Source organism: Lates calcarifer, unplaced genomic scaffold (genome assembly GCF_001640805.2).
Source record: "Lates calcarifer isolate ASB-BC8 unplaced genomic scaffold, TLL_Latcal_v3 _unitig_1832_quiver_1421, whole genome shotgun sequence".
NCBI lineage: Eukaryota > Metazoa > Chordata > Actinopteri > Centropomidae > Lates > Lates calcarifer.
In genome coordinates this window covers 7,489-30,654 of record NW_026115786.1, presented here as the reverse complement: position 1 = coordinate 30,654, position 23,166 = coordinate 7,489, and the positions used below count along the sequence as shown (strand labels likewise).

The window sequence follows — 23,166 nt, the reverse complement described above, 5'->3', positions numbered from 1 at the left end:
GGGTTTCCTGGTGGTTGCAGAGTGGTTGCTGTGGTTGTAGGGTGGTTGTTTGGTGGTTGGTAGGGTTTAGAGGATGGGTAGAGATGCATTTTTTTTCTTTTCATGGAATTTGTAATAAGAACAATATAAAATCAAACTGCTCCCTTAAATGTTAAACAAATATTGTAACTGTCCCGTTGCTTACGCTTCTACACTTTGAATGAATTCTGCAGGGAGCTCCTGAAAAAGCACTTATGGACCTTGATTTAAACTAATATTGTCAAACTAGCAGATTGTCAAAAACATCAGACCTTCAGAGATATGCAGGAACATTTTCATGACGTCCATTAGCAACTCACCGTCTGTAACTGTGATCTCGAACTCTTGGCACGTGTTTTTTGCGTAGTTTCTTCCTACACCGCACCTGTACCGTCCTGAGTCAGACTTGGTGAGCTCTGTGATGGTCACATTAAACAGTGTGTTGCTCTCATACTCGATCTTGTATCGGTCACCCGTAGCTGTCACATCATTGGTGTCAAAGAGAAATTTATTACACTCCTCCCTGCAAAGGAACTTCCTGTTTCGTGGATGTAAAAACAAGCTGCATCTGACTGTGACATTTCCTCCTTCAGTGGTGCTGTAGACTTTAGGCTCGCCAGAGACGACACCTCCATCACACAGATCTGTGGAAAAGATGAATGATGATGACTGATGTAGACTGCAGTCTGATTCTGGATTTTTAAAAAGGCTGATATCAATATTTTAGAGTGCAGTGACCAATGCTACTTTTTAAATTGAATACATAATATAAGGGAAGGTGGACAAACTATTTAACAGAAACACTGTCTTTTGGCATAATTGATATTTGATTTGCTGTCGATGTACAAATGTACTTTACAGCACAAAAGAGGAATAAATGCTAACCTTCAGCAAGGCTCATAGATTTAATAGATATAGAATATAAAATGTTTTTATGGCATTAGAAAGTAAGGGTGATGGTAAATGTCTGCTTGGTTGATGGTAGAATTGTTGCTAATATTGTTGGAATTGTGTCATAATGATCTGTGTACACAGAGGTTAAATTTCACGACTTTAGTAGACACTCACCTCTGACTTTGAGCTTAAACTTCTGGTATGAACCGTATGAGTTCGGAAGAGAAGAACGGCCCACACCAACTTTGTACCATCCTGTGTCAGACTGAGTCAGCTCTGTAATAACTACATGCACATAACCGTCATGTCTAATGATGTATCTGCCGCCCTGAGCTCTGTTCCCTCTTGTTTCGATGAGGATGTCTTCTTTTTTGCAGTCGTTCCGACAGAAGTATTTTCTACGTCCTTCAGGCACCTTAAAGTCTAGTGTAAGTCTGAAATCTTCACCTTCCATTTTTGTATAAAGAGTTGATTGTTCATTTTCATCAGACAGTCCTGCTGAAACAAAAAACACTGATTAGATTTTGATATAGTGTGGACTGTAGAACATACTAGTCCAAGCAGTAGTGCTTTTAGTGCAAGAACTAGCAGTATTGTAGCAGTAATTAGGCTTCCAATTAGAGCTGCAACAGTTACTTAATCAAACTGAAATTAATTGGCAACCATTTTGATAACTGAATAAATGTTTTAGTCATTTTTACAACAAAAATGCAAAATATTTGATTCTTAAATGTGAGGATCTGATGTCAGACAAGTCAAGACATCTGAAATTGTTAATGAGATCGCGTTTGTAAGAATATAAGATGGACGGAAAACATATTGATAAATAGTTGCAGCCCTAAGTTAAGCTGTGTATCATCAAATACAATAGCAAACTGCATGATGAATGATAATAATAATAATTAAATTTTAATCATTAGAGATTGAATCATTATACATTAATGACATGTTGCAGTATAAATTTAAATATGATACAGAGAATGGTTGTTTACCTAAATAAGAACTAATTCACACATGAAAATATCACGTATACAGTCCTCACCTGATAAGAAGCAGAATAAAATGAAATGGTGGATATTCATCCTGATTAAACTGCAGCAGAGCCTCTATCACTTCATCTGTCTGGTGTAAAAAGGAATTTATAGAGTTCCTCACTTTAACTTCCTCTGTATTAGTCTTAAACCTTCTCCTTCGGCTGCTCACACTCTCCCACTCATTCTCAGAACTGAGGTCTTGCTCAATATCTCATTCACAGACTTGCAAAGCTTTAAAAATAAAACTGTGGGTTCCTGTCAGTTCACAGGCTAAATGATGACCTCACTCTGAGTCTGCAGCTGGAAATAACCTCAAACCAATTAAACATCATAGCTCTTTGAATGATTCTTGCCATCCCCATCTCCCATTGAGTAAAAAGTGCTATAGTCTCCCTAACTGATGTCTCATTGGTATTCACTTCTCAATGATCCCTCCCTGTTAGAGTCAACTTAGCATCCTGTTTCAGCAGAACATGCATCACAGGAGGAAACGGTGAATCTCAGAAACATATTTTGGGTATTAATACCTCTATCTCTATGCTGATGACACAGTATTATCTTGTAAAGCTTAAAATGTAAAGATTGGACAGCTGTTGAATGACTGCTGCTTCCTAACAATCTCCAAAGAGCACTTTTTAATGGGAAACTACACAAAGAACTTTTTGATGTTGTGATGCAAGGTAACGGTTGTTCCTGAGTCTTGAGAGTTTCCAGGGGACATTTGTCAGCCAATTAGTTCAATTCAGCTAAAAAAAAACCTTTTAGGAGTAATGGCGTCAATACTGATAATAATGTTATTCTGCAGTGGCCAAGAGAGCTCAGTGTACTGTAGTTTAAGACACAAGCAAAATAAATAAACATCTTCATTAATTTGCCAACACTTCACATCACGACAACCCAACCAAATACAGAAATGTGCTGAAAGTAACACAGATGTAACACAGATTTCTTTTTTTTATTTATTTTGTTGTACAAAGGAAAAACTAATTCCTACTTTGAGAATGTGCTCACACCGATGCACAGACCAGTGTGAGCTTCAGTGTAATTGCTAGTTGATGCAAAAATAACAATAAAAATATTCTACAGCCACAAATACAAAGTGAGACAATTCACAATTTTCTATAACAAATACACTTTTACATCTCAACCCATCAGTGGGTAGAAAAGGTTGAACATTTATTTGTCAACACAGTTAAATTTTACATTCTTTCAACTTAACTATTTAGACTACTGAATGACCCTAATTTCATCTGCAAGTCCAAATGCACCTAAACACATCCAACCAAGAAATACATTTTCAGTATTTCTCAAAGAAATCCTGTTAATCCACTAGACTTATGGAAATTGCTTCAAATCTAATTCCTCTTTAACCCTATTGGGGTTTAAGTGCCCTCAACAATCTCCCCCAGATTAATATAATATGTGCATCCAAAATTTGCAGCGGGTACGAAGCATAACAGTAAAATATTTAAAATGCAAGTGCCAATTTAGAAATGCCAATATCAGCAATAACAAAAAAAAATTTATATAGACAGAATGAAAGGTAAGTCAGAAAAAGAAAGTAAAAAAAAATGACATCAATTTACATCAAGAATCAGATTACAGAAGGAGATAACCTCAAAATGTTTTATATACACACAAGAAGAAGAATTATGTTTGCTGGCTGAGTGCGGTGTACATCTGGTCACAAGCTGTGTGGTGTACGTTGAGGGTTTCGTAGGGAGAGGGAGGGTTGACGGTGTCATAGGCGGGGTCTTCCAGTGTGGAGACTGGGGCAGAATTGTAGTGGAGGACAGACTGGAAAAAATGACAGGAAAACTTTACCAAGGTGACAAGAAATGATGGCACACCTGCAATACAGTTATAAGAACCCAGATATATGTCTGTTTGACCAGTTTGATTTGTTGTGTAAAAAGAGTTACCTCCATGTTTCTGCCAGTTGAGGTTTCCCCACTGTCCAAAGCTGTGAAACACAAGGTACAACAAAGGTTTTTTTCTCTGCTCTCAATTTGTAGTTATTGATGACTGACAGCAGACAACATGGGAATAACTCACAAGTAGAGCTTCTTATCTTCAATTTGTATAGAAGCAGTAGAGAAATGGCCAAGAAAAACAGCACAATCAGACAAACAACCAGAGGCAAACTGTAACCTGGATGAGAGACATGAGAGTGGGAAGAATTAAATACATTAAATCTGTAATACATGTTACAGATTCTTGCTAATGTGTTCCTGGTGTATTCAGGATGATTGTTGGAAGTTGCAAGCAATGTTGCTGTGGTTGCTGTGGGAGGTTGTTCAGTGGCAGCTAAGGTGTTTGGTGTGATTGCAATAGGGTGTGCCAGATACTTTGATTGATTGGGATTGTCCATCCATCCGTCTGTCCAATTGTTGTGAGTGCAATATCTCAGTAATGCCTTGAGGAGATTGCTTCAAATTTGGTATGTTCATGTGGACTCAAGGATGGGTTGGCTAGATTTTGGTGGTCAAAGGTAAAGGTCATTGTCATTGCTAATTAACTGCAACTGGACTGGATAGTAGTAGGCTTTATTAAACCGGTTGAGGGATGAGTTCTGATAGCCGGTTCCATTTTAGATTCAAGTTGATAAAGTACCAGTGTTCTTAAAGCTCTGCAACAAGTAAATCTCGAATCAAATCTTTCATTCACATTCTCTGTTTTGTTAGTTTGACCTCTGTCTGATTCTACAGGCAAAGGCAAAGAAAAAAATTGAACAAAAACTGATGACATATGCCAATGCAACAACTGAGCAACCCTGTTAAACATGATGGACTGATGTTTCAAAGTCAACAAAATAACTGCAAAGTATAATATTTGTGTGAGTGTACTCATGGCAGCTTGTGGTGTTACTTTGATGACTTTGATTTGAAACTCACCACTTGTAACTGAGATCTCAAACCCCTGGCATGTATTTTTTGACACTTGACTTGCCACGCCGCATCGGTACAGTCCTGAGTCAGACTTGTTCAGCTCTGCGATGGTCACATTGAAGAATGAACTGCTCTCATATTCAATGCTGTATCTGCCACTCTTTGCTCCGACCGTGGTAGTTTCAATGAGAGTTTTTTTACATTCCTCTCTACAGAGGAACTTCCTGTTTTGTGTATTTGCACTCAAGGAACATCTAATTGTGACATTTCCTCCTTCGGCACTGCTGTAAACCTTGCGTTCTCCATAAAGGACATCTCCTTCGCACAGTGCTGTTGAATAGATGAACAATGAAAAGGGACGATCAGCATCTATAACAGACTGCAGGTTAATTAGGCATGCAGGAAAAATACTTCTTTTACTGTTTCTGTCATTTTCCAAGCAAAAATGCAAACGTGGTTTCAACTTCTCAAATGTGACAGTTTTCTGCATTTACTTGTCTTAACATCACAGTAAATATCAAATATCTCTGGATTTTCCTCAGTTAATTGGACAAAACAAGACACTTGACGATGTGAGCAGTGAAACTCCTGAAAGTGACATGGCATGATTTACTAGAAAGAAGAAATACCAGTCTATTGGAGTCATGAGGACTACATAAATGCTCAGTCATAGTGATGCTTCTTTTACTGCCTGAACAATCCTTAGCTGAGGAGAGACATCGGCTTGCAGAGAGGACACAAACCAGACAACATTGAAGCTTAACTTTGGCCTGCTGTCAGCCTGCTGAACAGAATTTTACAGTTTGCATATGCAGTGAAATGCTCGAACTGTGGAGCCTCGTTCTCATTAAAATAGAACAGCACTACCAGGCTGAGGTGAACAAAACTGTTTGGCAGTCTCTCTCTATCTTACAGCTATATGATCTGCCTAAAACCCACAAAGTGACTAAGCGTAAAAGCTGCTTTTGTTATAGTGACTGCAAATTAACTTGCTGACTACAAATTTAAAATAATTCACAGAATAGACAGATTGACAAAGTTACAAAGATAAGACCAAACCACAACTATAACAGCATCCAAGGTAATGACCCTGTTTGGGTTATCCCCATTGTTTGGACAGACCGTGCCATGGTATGCAGTCGTAATCATCTGAAAGATGCTGTAATCATATACAGATTCTCCACATAGTTAAACAATAGTTCTGAATCTGACCACTCCTTGTTACTTGAAGTTTCAAGTCCTGTTGAGTCCACTAACTACAGCTCTTTACTTGTCTTGTTTTAGTTACTATATTCTTCCACTGATGTAAAGGAAAAAGTGACGAAGAGAGTGAAGAGGAAGTGCTTCATCATTCATAAATAACAAGAATAAACAGGCAATTTTGCTTAGAGCAAAACAGCTATGAAAATGTGTTTCCTCTTTTTAGGAGCAAAATGTGACTCATTCATTTTAAAGAAACTGCTGTGTGTTTGGCAGCAGTTGCAGTCAGTTTAGTTACCATGGTTTCCAGGGTTACTTGCAGTTTTGTGCTTTTTGTAGAAGGCCACTTGAACCACATGTTCATCGTATGTATGTTACATCGCAATCAGAAACAAATATTTTAGGCTAGACAGGCCACTCCACTGAGACAATGTTAGGGTAAATTTTAGGAATGGGCGATGAAACAAACTACAGCACGTCATATGACATGTTATCCGACTACGTCTTAAGGCAAATGTGTTGATAGCTGTTCTGGATGACCATGCTTGAAACTAGTGCAAAAAGGCTGCTGTCAAAGACAGAAGTGAGATGTGACGGACTGTAAAAGTGGGGACAAACTCTCCTTGAAGTAGGTGAAGAATGGGACAACAGATTAAAAGAGAAGTTAAAGCCCTGCCTTCTTTCCTCACCTTAAGAGTTCAGTGAAGGGTATCAGGGTTTTAGGGGTTTCATGATCTGACCTGTGCATTTGAAAGTATACTGATCCTTCATGGGCAAACAATGCTGGATACACAGGACATATTTGTAAAGTGAAACTGTGAGAGCATTATGAAAATAAGTTACTTCTGAGCAGCATCGAAACCTGCCTTTGTGAAGCTTGTAATGTTCAGTTTAGCTTTATAGTATGTTAGTGAGGTGTTCACTGAAGTGGTTTGTAGTTTGTTTTGTGGTAATTGTTCAGTTTTTGGTGGAGAATAAAACACGGTGCAGGTACTTTTAATGACTTTCAGTAGAAACTCACCTCTAACTTCGACCTCAAAGTCCTGGTATGAACCCAGTGATGAAGAATTGCTTGCACCAAATCTGTACCGTCCTGTGTCAGACTTAGTCAGCTCTTTGATGATCACGTGCAGAAAACCATTATATCTAATGGTGTATCTGCCACTCTGAGCTCTGTTGGCGTGTGTCTCAATGAGGATGTCTTCTTTTTCGCAGTCATTCCTGCAGAAGTACTTTCTGCTGTCTGCAGCATTTTTAACCCGGAAAAAATACACAACATTTTGTCCTTCAGTTTTCATAAACATTCGTTGTGTGTTGACGAGACCATCACACAGTGCTGCAGAAGAGAACAACCAGACATCAGTACCAGTTTCCTTTACATGCAGGCTGGCCCCGGAGAGCTGAGCTCTGTATTTATAACATTTATAAAACATGGAATGTATTGTAATGGAGTTGTTGCTGCAGTGACAGTAGAATAAGAAAAATACATACAAAGTCATATATTCAAAAGTAAACTGTAAAAGCTTTGATTAATTCATACAGACATACTCACATGTTAAAACATTAATGAAAGGTAAATAAATATTTTTACTAATTAACCAATTATTCATTTAAGCCAATCTCTGAGCAAAATGCAAAAATTAAACTCATGAAGATTTGCTGCTTTTTCACTTTTTTTTTTATAATAGATGAGTCGAGTAATGAACTTAAATGGCGCAGAGTACAGTGCACACCTCCACAATGTAAAGGAATCACATTTTAAAAAAAAAAGGATCTGCACTAAACTTTAGTGGTTTCTTCCCTGACTCATGCCCCATCTCTCCAACACGTTTGGTGAAAATTGGTTCAATACTTTTTACAAAACAAACAAAATCCTTTCGTGTAACAAACACACATGAGTAAAAAAATAACCTCTTTATCAGAGGTAATTAGTCAGTCAACAGGAATAATAATTGATTCATTATTTCAGTTGTGGTTTAAGATAAGATGCCAAATTACCTGGTTCCAGCTTCTAAAATGTGAGGAGTAGATAAAACCGAATATCTTCCACATTTAGGACATTTAATCAGATAAAACAAGCTGTATGAAAACATCACCTCAAGAGATGACATTTTATAGACCAAGCGATTAATTAAGAAAGTAGTCAGCAGATTAATCAATAATAAATATAACCGTTATTTGCAGCCATAGTAAATTGATTTTGTTTTTAGAACATTGGCTGCACAAAACAAGCAATCTAATACATCACGTCTGGGAAATTGCAATGAGCTTGAATCAAAATTACCAATACAATTGAATTGATTTAATAAAATATAACCCACAGATTAATCAACAAATGAAGGTGTGAGAAAATATGTAAAAATGAATGTGTGCACAGCAGCTTTTAAAGAGACGTTCATGTAATCATTCCTCACCTGACAAACAGCAGCAGAAGAACAGAGCGTGGCGAATATTCATTTTGAATTTTATCCTAATCAAGAAAAATCAATAAACTGCAGCAGAGGTGTTATCACTTCACTTTCTACCGTCTCTCTGATGTATAAACATACTTTAGTTCCTCACTTTAGGGGCCACTGAATAGCTTCAGGAAGCTGCCGTAAGTTTACATTTCATCACATTTTCCTGCTCTCTCACCACCTCACTCTCTCATCCTCAGAACTGAGCTGTAAGTAAATGTCACATGTTCAGTCTTCTGATTATTGTGTTGCAATAAAATTGTGTTACTTTCTGTAAACAGTTTAATTTAAATTGTTACCATCTAAAATGCGACTAATACCTGATACCTGATTAGGCTTAGCGCAGACTTTAGCTTCTACTTTGTCCCACTCACTGTCTTTCAGCAGAGGGTACTTCAAAAAATGAACTACACACACATCTGAGCAGAAAGCTTTTTATATTAAAAACAAGTCCATTCAACAACTGTACATCCTACGTGAGTGTAAAGTAGATCTGGTCTTGATCTCTGCTGCCTGGATCAAGCCTCCGGTATGTGGAGTCGCATCTGGAGGCTGGATCCCAGTTTTTATAGGTGACGAACTGATGGAAACAAATGAAGACACACAGACACAGAAGTAGAATTTAAACTGGTCATTACTGTTAAATATTTTTTTTTTCATCTGAGCAAAAGTATGAATTTGACATAAAAAGTGACAGGCTGGTATCTGGTATATATCTGATAGTTAGATAGTTAAACACTGCTGAATTCTTGCTGACCAAAGTGACACAGGTTTTTTTTTTTTCAGCATAGCAAAAGTCATTGCAGAAGCTGATGCGAAGAGTCAGCAGAGTCACCTCCACCATCAGTTCCCCTCTTTGTCTTCCATTTGTAAAGCGACAGAAGAAAAACCGCTGACAGCACAACACCAACCACCATCACACACACGCCTGCAACCACAGGGTAAACTGAGTGAGACAAAGGAGAGAGAGAGGGAGGGATGGAGTTGTGTAAATCTAACTTTGGTCTGATTAAATAAAAAACTGAGAGCTTTTGGAAATACTGGTAAAATGCTTCTTGACTTGTCACATTAACATCATATATTTAACTTAATTTTTTTTGCAAAGATTTGTCTCTGAAAATAAGTGTCTCTGCAGAAGGACCCCAAACTGACAACATAGCAGTCTGCCATCAGTGAGAGACACAGGGATGAGGACCAGTGTGTAGGATTTAGTACCATCTAGTGGTGAGAACACAGATTGCAACCAACTGAATACCTGTCCCCTCACCCCTCCCTTTCCAAGCGTGGTAGTGAGTCTATGGTGGCCAAATGGCATCAACTACCACATCCACCAGTCTGTCAAATGAAGAGCTGTATTTAGATGTTAGTCTATTGTATTTAGATGTTAGTCTATTGTATTTCGATGTTAGTCTAAATACAGTATCTAAGCAAACGAAAACCGCGATCCTTAGTTTTCGCTGATTATAGCTGCTTCAGTTTTGATCATTCTTTTTTAATCTATCTCTAACTTTATGGAAGGTCAGTAATAAATGGTTGGAGTCCTTTAATAGAGGTGTTGATATTGCACTTCTCTTAAATATCCAGCAGAGGGGGTCAGAGAGGTGTGTAGTTACTGAAAGGAGAACTGAGAAACATATGGAGGGAGAAAACAGAGACAGTCAGCAGTTTAGTTCAGAGTCTGGTGTGGACACCTGTTTGCTAAAAGATTATAGATTAAAAGTCGGCGTATTACTTAAGATTAATGTCAAAATTATTTATTTTATTATAAATTATCAATGGATTTTAGAGTTCAGCGCTAAAAAAATCTTAGACGGCTAAAACCTGCTCAGTAAAAGTAAAACAAATTTATAGGTGTGTTTGTTTCCTGAGTTTGTCTTTAACACCAACTCCAGGCTTGGTGCTGTTTGACAGAGTAAAAATCACAGATCACATGAGACTGTAGACCTGCAGAGTACCTGTGTATACTCAACACTACCTCTGGCAGTAGCTGCGAGGGTTACAACTCTATTGATCCTCCCATGAACTGCACTGTACCTGTGGCTGTAGTGTCCTCAGTCTGCTCCTGTTTAAGCTGCTCTGTGGTTGTAGGAACAGTGGTTGAAGCTGTGAAAAAATGCAGTGCAAAATGATGGGATACAGTATTATACACATCCACCTCTTTCAGGCTGTAGTTACAGGGTGCTGCAGGGTCCTGTTTCCCTCAACAAAAAGCCAACGGGACTTTTTATATGGCTTAAGGATTATTACAGTAAATGACCAACAAAAGTTTTGTTCAGTAAGATAATCTTCACTGATGAAACACCACTTAAATGATTTTTGAAATTGAGTTTGAATTTGAGTTAAAAATAAAACACAACAACGTTTGTGGTCTTGTAGCAACCACCTTTTTTTTAAGAACGCAAAAAGCTTAAAAATCATGAAAGGTGTATTTACTGATGTATTTTATATAGTAGAATAGTTTGCGGTAACCACAAACCTAATCTATTTCAAGCATCTAACCAAAACCCACTACTTCTCTAGTTTTTATGACATTTACACTCCACTGTTAATTATCTAAACAGCTCTTGATCTTGGTTTTATAAGACTCAGGCTTATGATTGTAATCACATTTTAAATGGGATTTTTTTTTTGCAGATGGAAGCCTTTTAGGTAGGACAAAAAAAACTTTTAAAAACAAAAAGCCAACGGGACTTTTTAAAAAAGTGGACAGTATAGTATTTTAATATGCAAAATGTATATATTAATTAATGCATGAGGTTATGATAGAAGATATTTGGGGACAGATAACTTCAGAAAAATGATTTAATTTAGACACAAACCGTTAGTCAAAGACTTGATTTAAACCAACAAGATCATTATGTTTCACTAAAAACAATTAAATTAAAATTATATGTTTGTCTCTGAATATCTGTTGATGCTTTGTCTTACATTTGTTTTCCGTTTCTTTCTCTCTTTCTTTAAGCTATAAAGGGAATCACAATCAACAAGATTATATTACAGCCAATGTTAAAAATCAGTTTTTACCACAAAAGACTTGACTTCCACTCTCTGTTTGTGTCTGTGATGACTGAAGCTGAAGTTACACAATTTAACGTGATGTAACTTCTAATTTTAACGAATTCCCTTTTCTCTGTCTGCCTCCCTCTCTGTGGTCTAAGCTGTAATGTCAGTTTGTTCCCACGTTGCTGGTGTGACACCCTTCGACGCAGCAGTTTGTTTTTAGTTCTGTGGGTGGTGATGTCTGTGGGTGTGTATTTCAGCAACTGTTCTATGGATTACGATGAGATTCTGTGCTGCATTCATGGACCCCAGATGATCGGTTGTAACAGCTTTGGTTGCAGAAGTTATGATATTCTCATCAGCTTCAGTTGTATTTTGTGTTTAGTTTAGAGGCAAACATACTAAACTAAGCTGGTGAACACAGTAAAAATACCTGCACATATTAACACGTTGATGTTAAAGAAAAACACCGTTGTATCTGTACGGCCTCACAGAGCCGCCAACATGGATGAGTGTTGGACCATTTCCACGAAAGAGGAGATCTACTCCCCTCCTCTCTACTTTAGAGAAGTGAAGCGTTCCTGGTTTGTCAGACAGGAAAGACAAGAGGCAACGTTAAACCATGAGAACCTCAGGCATGAAAGTCCATCTCACTCTGACCTGCATCTTCTTTCTCAGTGAGTATATTCACTTTATATTCCTGTCATTTTCAATGAGCTTTTAATCATCTCAACAATGTCATTTTTACTAGTTTTAATGGCGGTGTCTGTTTAGTCACATCTCATCAGTTGAGTTGAGCAAAATTTTATTCAAGAGGAACAGTGCTGCATCAGTGAATCAATGGGGGCTGTGGATATGTTACACAACCCATGAGAACCTTCATTTATGACCAGACAGTTGAACAAATAAACACTTAACTCAAGGTCTACTCTCTGAGTTTAATACAAATACAAATGCTCAACTAAAAAGTGATTTTGTAATTCCAGTTTGGATCAATGAGCTTTAAGTGGCTTTTTTAGTATCTGAGTATCTGTAGGTCTTTATGTCTTCAAAAACACAGACGTTAGTTACAGAAGTGTTTTCTCTTGCCTGTTTGAGGCAGTAACATTTATTATAAAATGTCTTTGTGTCTGATGATTTGCTCTGGCCAGTTTTACACTCTCAAAAACTAAAAGTGGGATTATTGTGACAGTGGATTGTCCTTTTTTGGAGACTGTCCCGCAAAAACTGAGCCATAAGTCGTACAACCCGTAGGTATGTTTCATTGTTACGGCGACACCTAGTGGCTGCAGTAATTATAATGGGAGCACAGACTGTAACAGATACAGGATGGGATTAGCAGATGGAGATAAAGTCCATATAAGGAGGAGGCTGGGGCAGACGGAGGACAAACTAAACATGTCGCAACTTATGTTTCAGTCTTTAATAATGCACTGTATTTTAGAATCTTATTATATGTTAAACTACATAAAACTCATCTCACAAGTAACTAATAACTACAGCTGTGAAAAAATGTAGAGCAGTAAAAAGCAGAAAATGTGGTGGAGTAGAAATATAAAGCTAAAACTTTACATTTACTTAAGTAGGCCGTTGCACATATTATTATTTATTTGATTGCACATATTTACAGTGTGTTTATAGTTGTTTTTTTCTGTTTTTGTATTTTAAAGTATTGTGTCTTTTTTAAGCGGAAAGCTACCAAGTGAAATTTTGTTACATGTATGCATAATGACAATAAAGAATTCTTGAATCTTGTACAGTTCTTAAGTAACTGTGACTGTTCATCTTTCCAGCAGCGCTGCAGGAGACTGATCTCATCAATGCACACACCTTCATTTACACAGGAACTGAAGGAGGAAACATCACAGTCACATGCTCATTTATCTTCTCTGGAAGGAAGAAGATCTTCTGTAAGAATGAATGTACAGAAGACAAAGACATTCTCATTGAAACAGAAGAGAACAGAGCTCAGAGCGGCAGATACAGCATTGAATATAAAGAAGGATTTTATCCAGTATCTTCTACACTTCTGTTTGTGACCATCACACAGCTGACCAAGTCTGACTCAGGATGGTACTGGTGTGGTTTGGAAAGAGGTGATTTTCCAAGTGGATACGATGAGATTTACCTCAGAGTGACAGATGGTGAGTTTCTACTGAAAGTCATAGAAATGTTCCTTCATGTCTCTGCAGCTGTGAAGAAACTTTCACTGTTCCCTGACAGCTACTTCTGTTTCAAATAACCTGATCTGTTCAGTCTAAAAACATTAGTGCTGCTTATTTTCATCACTGTGAACACTGGTCAAAACTCAATATAACAATCAGCTCTGCTGGAAAATACCCAACAAACTCAAACTGTTACTCACATACAGACACAATATTTATCTGAATATTAATGAATCAGACAGTTCATGATTAGAAAACAGGAAATCACCTCATCATCAGGTTTTATTTTATTTTATTATTCACAGCTCCAACCACTTCAATCCCGGACTGTACTCTTCCACCCTTTTCAACATCACTCCCATCAGCCTCCACACCGACACTGATACAGACAACACAGAGTTTAACCTCCAGTTCATCATCCTCCCCTGAAACCACCAAACAGCCTGAGACATCATCTGCAGGTTCAGGTTTATTACATATTTACTGTTTTTGTTGTTCACAGCAACCAGCTCCAAAAACTGTAGTTTCAGCTTTGCAGATAAAAAGATTAGATTTCACATTAAATATCATTGTTATCATGACAGTAACGTCTACACACAAACTTGAAGGGTCTGAATATTTTCTGAAGCCACTGTGTTTTCTTCATCCTCTCTCCTCTTCTCTCTCCTCCAGGTTATTTCCTGGTTTTGGTCACATGTGTACCTGTGGTGATGGTGGTTGTTCTGTTGGTTGTTGTTTTGCTGCTGCTCTACAGAAAAAAGATAAAGGTCTCTCATGGTGAGTTACCCTCCAACCTTATCTGCACCTTTTATATAAAGCTAATATAAACAGTAAAACATCCTGTATCTGTTCCACAGGTTCAAACACGAGAGGAAAGTCAGACTGCACAGTGATGGAGGTGACTCTCTTTAACTTCTCTTTCTTGTCAGTCAGAACAGTCAAAGTACGTTTGCACAGTTTGCAAAATGTAACGTGAATGACTCCAGTGGGATGATGATGTTGCTTGGTGTCTGCTGGATGTGTACATGAGCAAAGTTCCCCAACGACTTTGCCATCACATCTTTACAAAGTCAGTAAAGTTGTTGTTGTTGTTATTTTCTTCAGGATGTCACCTATGAGAACTGTCCTCCAGCCTCCACACATCAGGACTCCATCTACCAGAGCCTGGATCCAGCTAGCAGGGATCATGACCAAACCTACTCTACACTCTCACACACACATCATAAATGATACTGTCTGAGAGTCAGAGTAAATCTCTCAGCATTTAAAACACACACACAGTGTGAATGAAACTTCTTTTGCTAATTTTCTGTCTGTTAAAGGATAAGTTCACAATGTTTCAAGCTGATAAATGCCAATATGAACATTGAAACAGTTGTTATGTGCTGTAATTATCCATTGTCCTTTGACCTCCAAAATCTAATCATTTCATTTTTGAGTCCAAGTGAATGTTTGCACCAAATTTGAAGAATTTCCCTCAAGGTGTTACTGAGATATCGGTCACTGACACAGAGGCATAAAAATGTTAAACTGTCCAAATACTTATGGTCCTGACTGTACTTCTATACTATGTAATTCACAGCTGAGCCATCAGTAAACCACTTTTATTGTTTTCATGCTGTTGTTTTGGGTCAGTTATTTAAAAAAGTCTAACTTTAATTCTGCTTTAAGTCCCTAGGCTCAGTTTAAATGTCAGATCATAAATAAACTCACATCTCATAGACTCAGCAGTAATCATTTCTTCAAGTACAGAGGGAGGAGAGGTGAGTAGAGTGTGTGATGTGTTTGGAGGAGGGACTCCTCATTTTAATGAGGATTATTTAAAGAAGTGAGAAGTTCCTGGTTTGTCAGTGAAGAAGGAAGAGAGGCAGCGTTAAACCATCAGAGCCTCAGACATGAAAGTCCATCACACTCTGATCTGCTTCTTTCTCAGTGAGTACACCCTTTATTTTTCTGTCATTCTCTTTTTATTATGTAACTTTATTTAAAGTTAATCAGTAAGATTTGTATCATCTATTTCAGTTTTAACAGTGGACTCTGTTTGGTCTCAGTCTTGCTCCATTAACATGAGACTGACCTCTTGTACAAAGCGACTCCACAGGTCGTCTGTGCAGCAGTTTATTATGGTTGTAGTAATAATAGGTGCATTCGACATCTACTCAATGGTCAGTGTAAACTGCTCTAACTGCTGGGGTGGAGTATGAAAAGACTGAAGTTGTGACACAGTCTGTTACTTCCTATAGTGTGGGTGAGCTCATGACAGTGACTGATCTAGAGAGATAATGTTATTTCATACAGACTTGAGAATAACATGCGTCCACCATATTGCCAGGAGAGCACAAAATAATAATCATAATAATGATAATACTAATTAATAAATGTAAAGGATAAACTTAGGATATACTTGTTCTACAATAGAAAACTCTTGAAATAAACTGATGAACAGCTTTCCTGCTTGAAATGAAAACTAGTGTTGGTGCCCAAGTGTAAAACGAGCTACCAGAAGGAGGAGACAAAATAAATGTCATCTCCTTTTGGAGAGATAATAACAGAATATAACTGATCTGAAACAGGATTTATACAAACTTTATGGTTAATCTGTCAATATACAAATGATATTTTTTTTGGTGTCTGTTTCACTTCACATTTTTCCAGAAATCATTTTTATTTTGTGTTTTGTTTATGGAAAGGATTTTTTTTTTTTAATTCTAGAGATTTTTATTTGATTATTCAAATTTTGATGGCTTATTCTGTGAACAAAACAAATGTGTGGTTGATGGTGAGTGTTATCAGTCAGAGAGGCTGAATACAGACAGACCACACACTGTCTATGATAACTCTTATCTACTGATTCAGTGACACAGTAGTTTTGACGAGTGGGATGTGCAGAATCTTAAAAAGACATCTGCACAGATGTGACGTTTGTTTTCTCTCGTTATCAACATTAGTCAAAGTTAAAGTCTGAATCTTTTCTGACAGAATCTAAACTGAATCAGATTTCTGTCTGACTGTGGTAGAAGTGAGCAGCTCTCAGTGTGACTCTGTGTAAATATGAAGCAGGAGTTATGATCATCAGACTGCAGCGTCTCACTGGAAAATAGTAACTGTGACTGTTCATCTTTTCAGCAGTGCTGCAGGAGACTGATCTCATCAATGCAGAAACCTTCATTCGTACTGAACCTGAAGGAGGAAACATGACAGTCACATGCACATTTAACTTCTCTGGAAGCAAGAAGATCTTCTGTAAGAATGAATGTACAGAAGACAAAGACATTCTCATTGAAACAGAAGAGAACAGAGCTCAGAGCGGCAGATACAGCATTGAATATAAAGAAGGATTTTATCCAGTATCTTCTACACTTCTGTATGTGACCATCACACAGCTGACCAAGTCTGACTCAGGACGGTACAGATGTAGTTTGGAAAGAACTGGTTTTTCAGATGGATACGATGAGATTGACCTCAGAGTGACAGATGGTGAGTTTCTACTGAAAGTCATAGAAATGTTCCTTCATGTCTCTGCAGCTGTGAAGAAACTTTCACTGTTCCCTGACAGCTACTTCTGTTTCAAATAACCTGATCTGTTCAGTCTAAAAACATTAGTGCTGCTTATTTTCATCACTGTGAACACTGGTCAAAACTCAATATAACAATCAGCTCTGCTGGAAAATACCCAACAAACTCAAACTGTTACTCACATACAGACACAATATTTATCTGAATATTAATGAATCAGACAGTTCATGATTAGAAAACAGGAAATCACCTCATCATCAGGATTTATTTTATTATTTCATTATTCACAGCTCCAACCACTTCAATCCCGGACTGTACTCTTCCACCCTTTTCAACATCACTCCCATCAGCCTCCACACCGACACTGATACAGACAACACAGAGTTTAACCTCCAGTTCATCATCCTCCCCTGAAACCACCAAACAGCCTGAGACATCATCTGCAGGTTCAGGTTTGTTACATATTCAAAGGTATTTCTCTTAATAAATGTGGTTTCTCTGTACATAAACATGAACAGTAATGTCACACTCACCACTCTGAGCTCTTTTCAACAACAAATACTGTTTTCATTGACAAATTAATTCCAATCCTTCCTTCTTTGTCTTTTTAAAAACGTGTCTTTAAGCTGCTGTCAATGAAACTCAACACTTCCTGCACAGAGGGACATTTTCCTTCTCTTTACTGACTGTTTTTATTAATTTTATTATCAGGTAAAATTTTAAGAAACTGTTGTTTTAGTTCTGCAGACAACAGTCAACAACAGGAAATATCATTAAATATCATGGTTACCATGACAGTAACATGTAGAGAATTTCATGTTTAGTTTAATACATGATGTACAGAAATTCAATAATCATTGGTTTTATTCTTTTTCTTCTTTATTTGATCTGATAGATAATTTGATCCACTGTGTTTCCTGCAACATGGAGAACTGTCATCCTCTCTCCTCTTCACTCTCCTCCAGGTTACTTCCTGGTTTTGGTCACATGTGTACCTGTGGTGATGGTGGTTGTTCTGTTGGTTGTTGTTTTGCTGCTGCTCTACAGAAAAAAGATAAAGGTCTCTCATGGTGAGTTACCCTCCAACCTTATCTGCACCTTTTATATAAAGCTAATATAAACAGTAAAACATCCTGTATCTGTTCCACAGGTTCAAACACGAGAGGAAAGTCAGACTGCACAGTGATGGAGGTGACTCTCTTTAACTTCTCTTTCTTGTCAGTCAGAACAGTCAAAGTACGTTTGCACAGTTTGCAAAATGTAATGTGAATGACTCCAGTGGGATGATGATGTTGCTTGGTGTCTGCTGGATGTGTACATGAGCAAAGTTCCCCAACGACTTTGCCATCACATCTTTACAAAGTCATGGTGCGTCAGTGTTGAGATTAGAGCTCGTTTCATTGCCCTAAAAAACTGATCACTGCTTAAAATTGTTTGAAGAACTGATGTAGTTCACAACTTGAATAGTTTCCACATTAGAATGCCTCATCTAAATTTATGTAGAAATGTGTCAAACCACAACCACACTTCTCTGTATGCATGCTGGGTAAGTACACTTTAAATACACAACTCGTCTCTTTCTGCTCTGTCACTCAAACCTGGTGCATGTCCACAGCTCCTGCTTTCACACATCACCACTACAAATATATTTCTGCTGTTTTATCATTTCCTGTCAAATCAGTAAAGTTGTTGTTGTTGTTATTTTCTTCAGGGTGTCACCTATGAGAACTGTCCTCCAGCCTCCACACATCAGGACTCCATCTACCTTAGTCTCGATCCAGCCAGCAGGGATCATGACCAAACCTACTCTACACTCACACACACATCATAAATGATACTGTCTGAGAGTCAGAGTAAATCTCTCAGCATTTAAAACACACACACAGTGTGAATGAAACTTCTTTTGCTAATTTTATGGTTGTTTTAAAGATAGGTTCACAGTATTGCAGTAATGCTGTAATAATCCATCCTGTTCATTCTGGTTATTAAAAGATTCCTTCCTAATGTATTTCCAGTGTAAGTGATGAACAAAAGTCTAACTTTAATTCTGCTTTAAGTTGTTCCTAAGCTCAGTTTAAATGTCAAATTATACATAAACTCACCTGTCATAGACTCTGAGCTTGAAGAAGTGATTGGTGCAGAGGGAGGAGAGGTGAGTAGAGTGTGTGATGTGTTTGGAGGAGGGACTCCTCATTTTAATGAGGATTATTTAAAGAAGTGAGAAGTTCCTGGTTTGTCAGTGAAGAAGGAAGAGAGGCAGCGTTAAACCATCAGAGCCTCAGACATGAAAGTCCATCACACTCTGATCTTCTTCTTTCTCAGTGAGTACACCCTTTATTTTTCTGTCATTCTCTTTTTATTATGTAACTTTTCTTTATTTAAAGTTAATCAGTAAGATTTGTATCATCTATTTCAGTTTTAACAGTGGACTCTGTTTGGTCACATATCAGTCCACTTTTATCTGTCTCTGTCTTTCATGTTGGTTTCTGTGGTTGAACACGATGTTCACAGTTGGATATGAGTCACTTGTTCTTTTTTACAAGTGCTGTTTTTCTCCTAAAGTTTACAAGAGCATTTTTCTTAACCTGACATTTTTAAAATTCCTAATATTTTTGCATCTGATCGACATTAACATTTTCTCAGAATTAATCTTCATTTTGTATCTGCAGTCAAATCTTCTCTTCTTGTTTTATAGGTTTTACAATTCTCCAGGGCGATACACTTTAGTTTGATCAAACTCTTGAGTCAGTTCGATACCTTCTTATCACTTGCACATCTTTATTCACTACTTTTTAGTTGCCAACATTAATCAAAGTTAAAGTCTGAATCTTTTCTGACAGAATCTAAACTGAATCAGATTTCTGTCTGACTGTGGTAGAAGTGAGCAGCTCTCAGTGTGACTCTGTGTAAATATGAAGCAGGAGTTATGATCATCAGACTGCAGCGTCTCACTGGAAAATAGTAACTGTGACTGTTCATCTTTTCAGCAGCGCTGCAGGAGACTGATCTCATCAATGCAGAAACCTTCATTCGTACAGGAACTGAAGGAGGAAACATCACAGTTACATGCAGATTTAACTTCCATGGAAGCAAGAAGATCTTCTGTAAGAATGAATGTACAGAGGACAAAGACATTCTCATTAAAACGGGAAACAACAGAGCTCAGAGCGGCAGATACAGCATTGAATATGAAGGTTTACTAGATATCCAGTCCCCAACTCTGAATGTGACCATCACACAGCTGACCAAGTCTGACTCAGGACGGTACTGGTGTGGTTTGGGCAGAACTGTTTTTCCAAATGGATACTATGAGATTGACCTCAGAGTGACAGATGGTGAGTTTCTACTGAAAGTCATAGAAATGTTCCTTCATGTCTCTGCAGCTGTGAAGAAACTTTCACTGTTCCCTGACAGCTACTTCTGTTTCAAATAACCTGATCTGTTCAGTCTAAAAACATTAGTGCTGCTTATTTTCATCACTGTGAACACTGGTCAAAACTCAATATAACAATCAGCTCTGCTGGAAAATACCCAACAAACTCAAACTGTTACTCACATACAGACACAATATTTATCTGAATATTAATGAATCAGACAGTTCATGATTAGAAAACAGGAAATCACCTCATCATCAGGATTTATTTTATTATTTCATTATTCACAGCTCCAACCACTTCAATCCCGGACTGTACTCTTCCACCCTTTTCAACATCACTCCCATCAGCCTCCACACCGACACTGATACAGACAACACAGAGTTTAACCTCCAGTTCATCATCCTCCCCTGAAACCACCAAACAGCCTGAGACATCATCTGCAGGTTCAGGTTTGTTACATATTCAAAGGTATTTCTCTTAATAAATGTGGTTTCTCTGTACATAAACATGAACAGTAATGTCACACTCACCACTCTGAGCTCTTTTCAACAACAAATACTGTTTTCATTGACAAATTAATTCCAATCCTTCCTTCTTTGTCTTTTTAAAAACGTGTCTTTAAGCTGCTGTCAATGAAACTCAACACTTCCTGCACAGAGGGACATTTTCCTTCTCTTTACTGACTGTTTTTATTAATTTTATTATCAGGTAAAATTTTAAGAAACTGTTGTTTTAGTTCTGCAGACAACAGTCAACAACAGGAAATATCATTAAATATCATGGTTACCATGACAGTAACATGTAGAGAATTTCATGTTTAGTTTAATACATGATGTACAGAAATTCAATAATCATTGGTTTTATTCTTTTTCTTCTTTATTTGATCTGATAGATAATTTGATCCACTGTGTTTCCTGCAACATGGAGAACTGTCATCCTCTCTCCTCTTCACTCTCCTCCAGGTTACTTCCTGGTTTTGGTCACATGTGTACCTGTGGTGATGGTGGTTGTTCTGTTGGTTGTTGTTTTGCTGCTGCTCTACAGAAAAAAGATAAAGGTCTCTCATGGTGAGTTACCCTCCAACCTTATCTGCACCTTTTATATAAAGCTAATATAAACAGTAAAACATCCTGTATCTGTTCCACAGGTTCAAACACGAGAGGAAAGTCAGACTGCACAGTGATGGAGGTGACTCTCTTTAACTTCTCTTTCTTGTCAGTCAGAACAGTCAAAGTACGATTGCACAGTTTGCAAAATGTAATGTGAATGACTCCAGTGGGATGATGATGTTGCTTGGTGTCTGCTGGATGTGTACATGAGCAAAGTTCCCCAACGACTTTGCCATCACATCTTTACAAAGTCAGTAAAGTTGTTGTTGTTGTTATTTTCTTCAGGGTGTCACCTATGAGAACTGTCCTCCAGCCTCCACACATCAGGACCCCATCTACCTTAGTCTCGATCCAGCCAGCAGGGATCATGACCAAACCTACTCTACACTCACACACACATCATAAATGATACTGTCTGAGAGTCAGAGTAAATCTCTCAGCATTTAAAACACACACACAGTGTGAATGAAACTTCTTTTGCTAATTTTATGGTTGTTTTAAAGATAGGTTCACAGTATTGCAGTAATGCTGTAATAATCCATCCTGTTCATTCTGGTTATTAAAAGATTCCTTCCTAATGTATTTCCAGTGTAAGTGATGAACAAAAGTCTAACTTTAATTCTGCTTTAAGTTGTTCCTAAGCTCAGTTTAAATGTCAAATTATACATAAACTCACCTGTCATAGACTCTGAGCTTGAAGAAGTGATTGGTGCAGAGGGAGGAGAGGTGAGTAGAGTGTGTGATGTGTTTGGAGGAGGGACTCCTCATTTTGATGAAGATTATTTAGAGAAGTGAGAAGTTCCTGGTTTGTCAGTGAAGAAGGAAGAGAGGCAGCGTTAAACCATCAGAGCCTCAGACATGAAAGTCCATCACACTCTGATCTTCTTCTTTCTCAGTGAGTACACCCTTTATTTTTCTGTCATTCTCTTTTTATTATGTAACTTTTCTTTATTTAAAGTTAATCAGTAAGATTTGTATCATCTATTTCAGTTTTAACAGTGGACTCTGTTTGGTCACATATCAGTCCACTTTTATCTGTCTCTGTCTTTCATGTTGGTTTCTGTGGTTGAACACGATGTTCACAGTTGGATATGAGTCACTTGTTCTTTTTTACAAGTGCTGTTTTTCTCCTAAAGTTTACAAGAGCATTTTTCTTAACCTGACATTTTTAAAATTCCTAATATTTTTGCATCTGATCGACATTAACATTTTCTCAGAATTAATCTTCATTTTGTATCTGCAGTCAAATCTTCTCTTCTTGTTTTATAGGTTTTACAATTCTCCAGGGCGATACACTTTAGTTTGATCAAACTCTTGAGTCAGTTCGATACCTTCTTATCACTTGCACATCTTTATTCACTATTTTTTAGTTGCCAACATTAATCAAAGTTAAAGTCTGAATCTTTTCTGACAGAATCTAAACTGAATCAGATTTCTGTCTGACTGTGGTAGAAGTGAGCAGCTCTCAGTGTGACTCTGTGTAAATATGAAGCAGGAGTTATGATCATC

General features: G+C 37.6%; 4 protein-coding genes across 7 annotated transcripts; 2 read left to right on the top strand and 2 right to left on the bottom strand.

Annotated features, from left to right (window-relative positions):
* Positions 1 to 224: 224 nt before the first annotated feature.
* LOC127139604 (polymeric immunoglobulin receptor-like) lies at positions 225 to 1,385 on the bottom strand. The gene is made up of 2 exons (XM_051067623.1): positions 1,087 to 1,385; positions 225 to 662 (listed from the first exon to the last, which is right to left on the bottom strand). The coding sequence occupies exons 1-2, from the start codon at positions 1,364 to 1,366 to the stop codon at positions 265 to 267; spliced, it is 678 nt and encodes a 225-aa protein (XP_050923580.1). The 5' UTR covers positions 1,367 to 1,385; the 3' UTR covers positions 225 to 264.
* Positions 1,386 to 2,897: 1,512 nt separating this feature from the next.
* LOC108890930 (uncharacterized) lies at positions 2,898 to 8,684 on the bottom strand. 2 transcript variants are annotated; one of them, XM_018688009.2, is made up of 6 exons: positions 8,449 to 8,682; positions 7,056 to 7,370; positions 4,841 to 5,164; positions 4,002 to 4,097; positions 3,869 to 3,909; positions 2,898 to 3,743 (listed from the first exon to the last, which is right to left on the bottom strand). In XM_018688009.2, exons 1-6 carry the CDS (start codon positions 8,489 to 8,491, stop codon positions 3,597 to 3,599), a joined length of 966 nt encoding a protein of 321 aa, XP_018543525.2. In that variant the 5' UTR covers positions 8,492 to 8,682; the 3' UTR covers positions 2,898 to 3,596. The 2 variants fall into 2 exon arrangements, with proteins under 2 accessions (XP_018543525.2, XP_050923579.1); XM_051067622.1 differs by lacking the exon at positions 4,002 to 4,097 and having other exon boundaries at positions 8,449 to 8,684.
* A 3,214-nt stretch (positions 8,685 to 11,898) lies between these two features.
* On the top strand, positions 11,899 to 15,074 carry LOC127139605 (CMRF35-like molecule 5). Its single transcript, XM_051067624.1, has 6 exons — positions 11,899 to 12,167; positions 13,284 to 13,634; positions 13,961 to 14,116; positions 14,328 to 14,432; positions 14,513 to 14,553; positions 14,760 to 15,074. Exons 1-6 carry the CDS (start codon positions 12,113 to 12,115, stop codon positions 14,883 to 14,885), a joined length of 834 nt encoding a protein of 277 aa, XP_050923581.1. The 5' UTR covers positions 11,899 to 12,112; the 3' UTR covers positions 14,886 to 15,074.
* Positions 15,075 to 15,510: 436 nt separating this feature from the next.
* Positions 15,511 to 22,239, top strand: LOC108890929 (uncharacterized). 3 transcript variants are annotated; one of them, XM_051067627.1, is made up of 6 exons: positions 15,511 to 15,587; positions 16,785 to 17,132; positions 17,462 to 17,623; positions 21,511 to 21,615; positions 21,696 to 21,736; positions 21,943 to 22,239. In XM_051067627.1, the coding sequence occupies exons 1-6, from the start codon at positions 15,551 to 15,553 to the stop codon at positions 22,060 to 22,062; spliced, it is 813 nt and encodes a 270-aa protein (XP_050923584.1). In that variant the 5' UTR covers positions 15,511 to 15,550; the 3' UTR covers positions 22,063 to 22,239. The 3 variants fall into 3 exon arrangements, with proteins under 3 accessions (XP_050923584.1, XP_050923583.1, XP_050923582.1); XM_051067626.1 differs by lacking the exon at positions 17,462 to 17,623 and adding an exon at positions 20,836 to 20,997 and having other exon boundaries at positions 16,782 to 17,132; XM_051067625.1 differs by having other exon boundaries at positions 16,782 to 17,132.
* Positions 22,240 to 23,166: the final 927 nt, after the last annotated feature.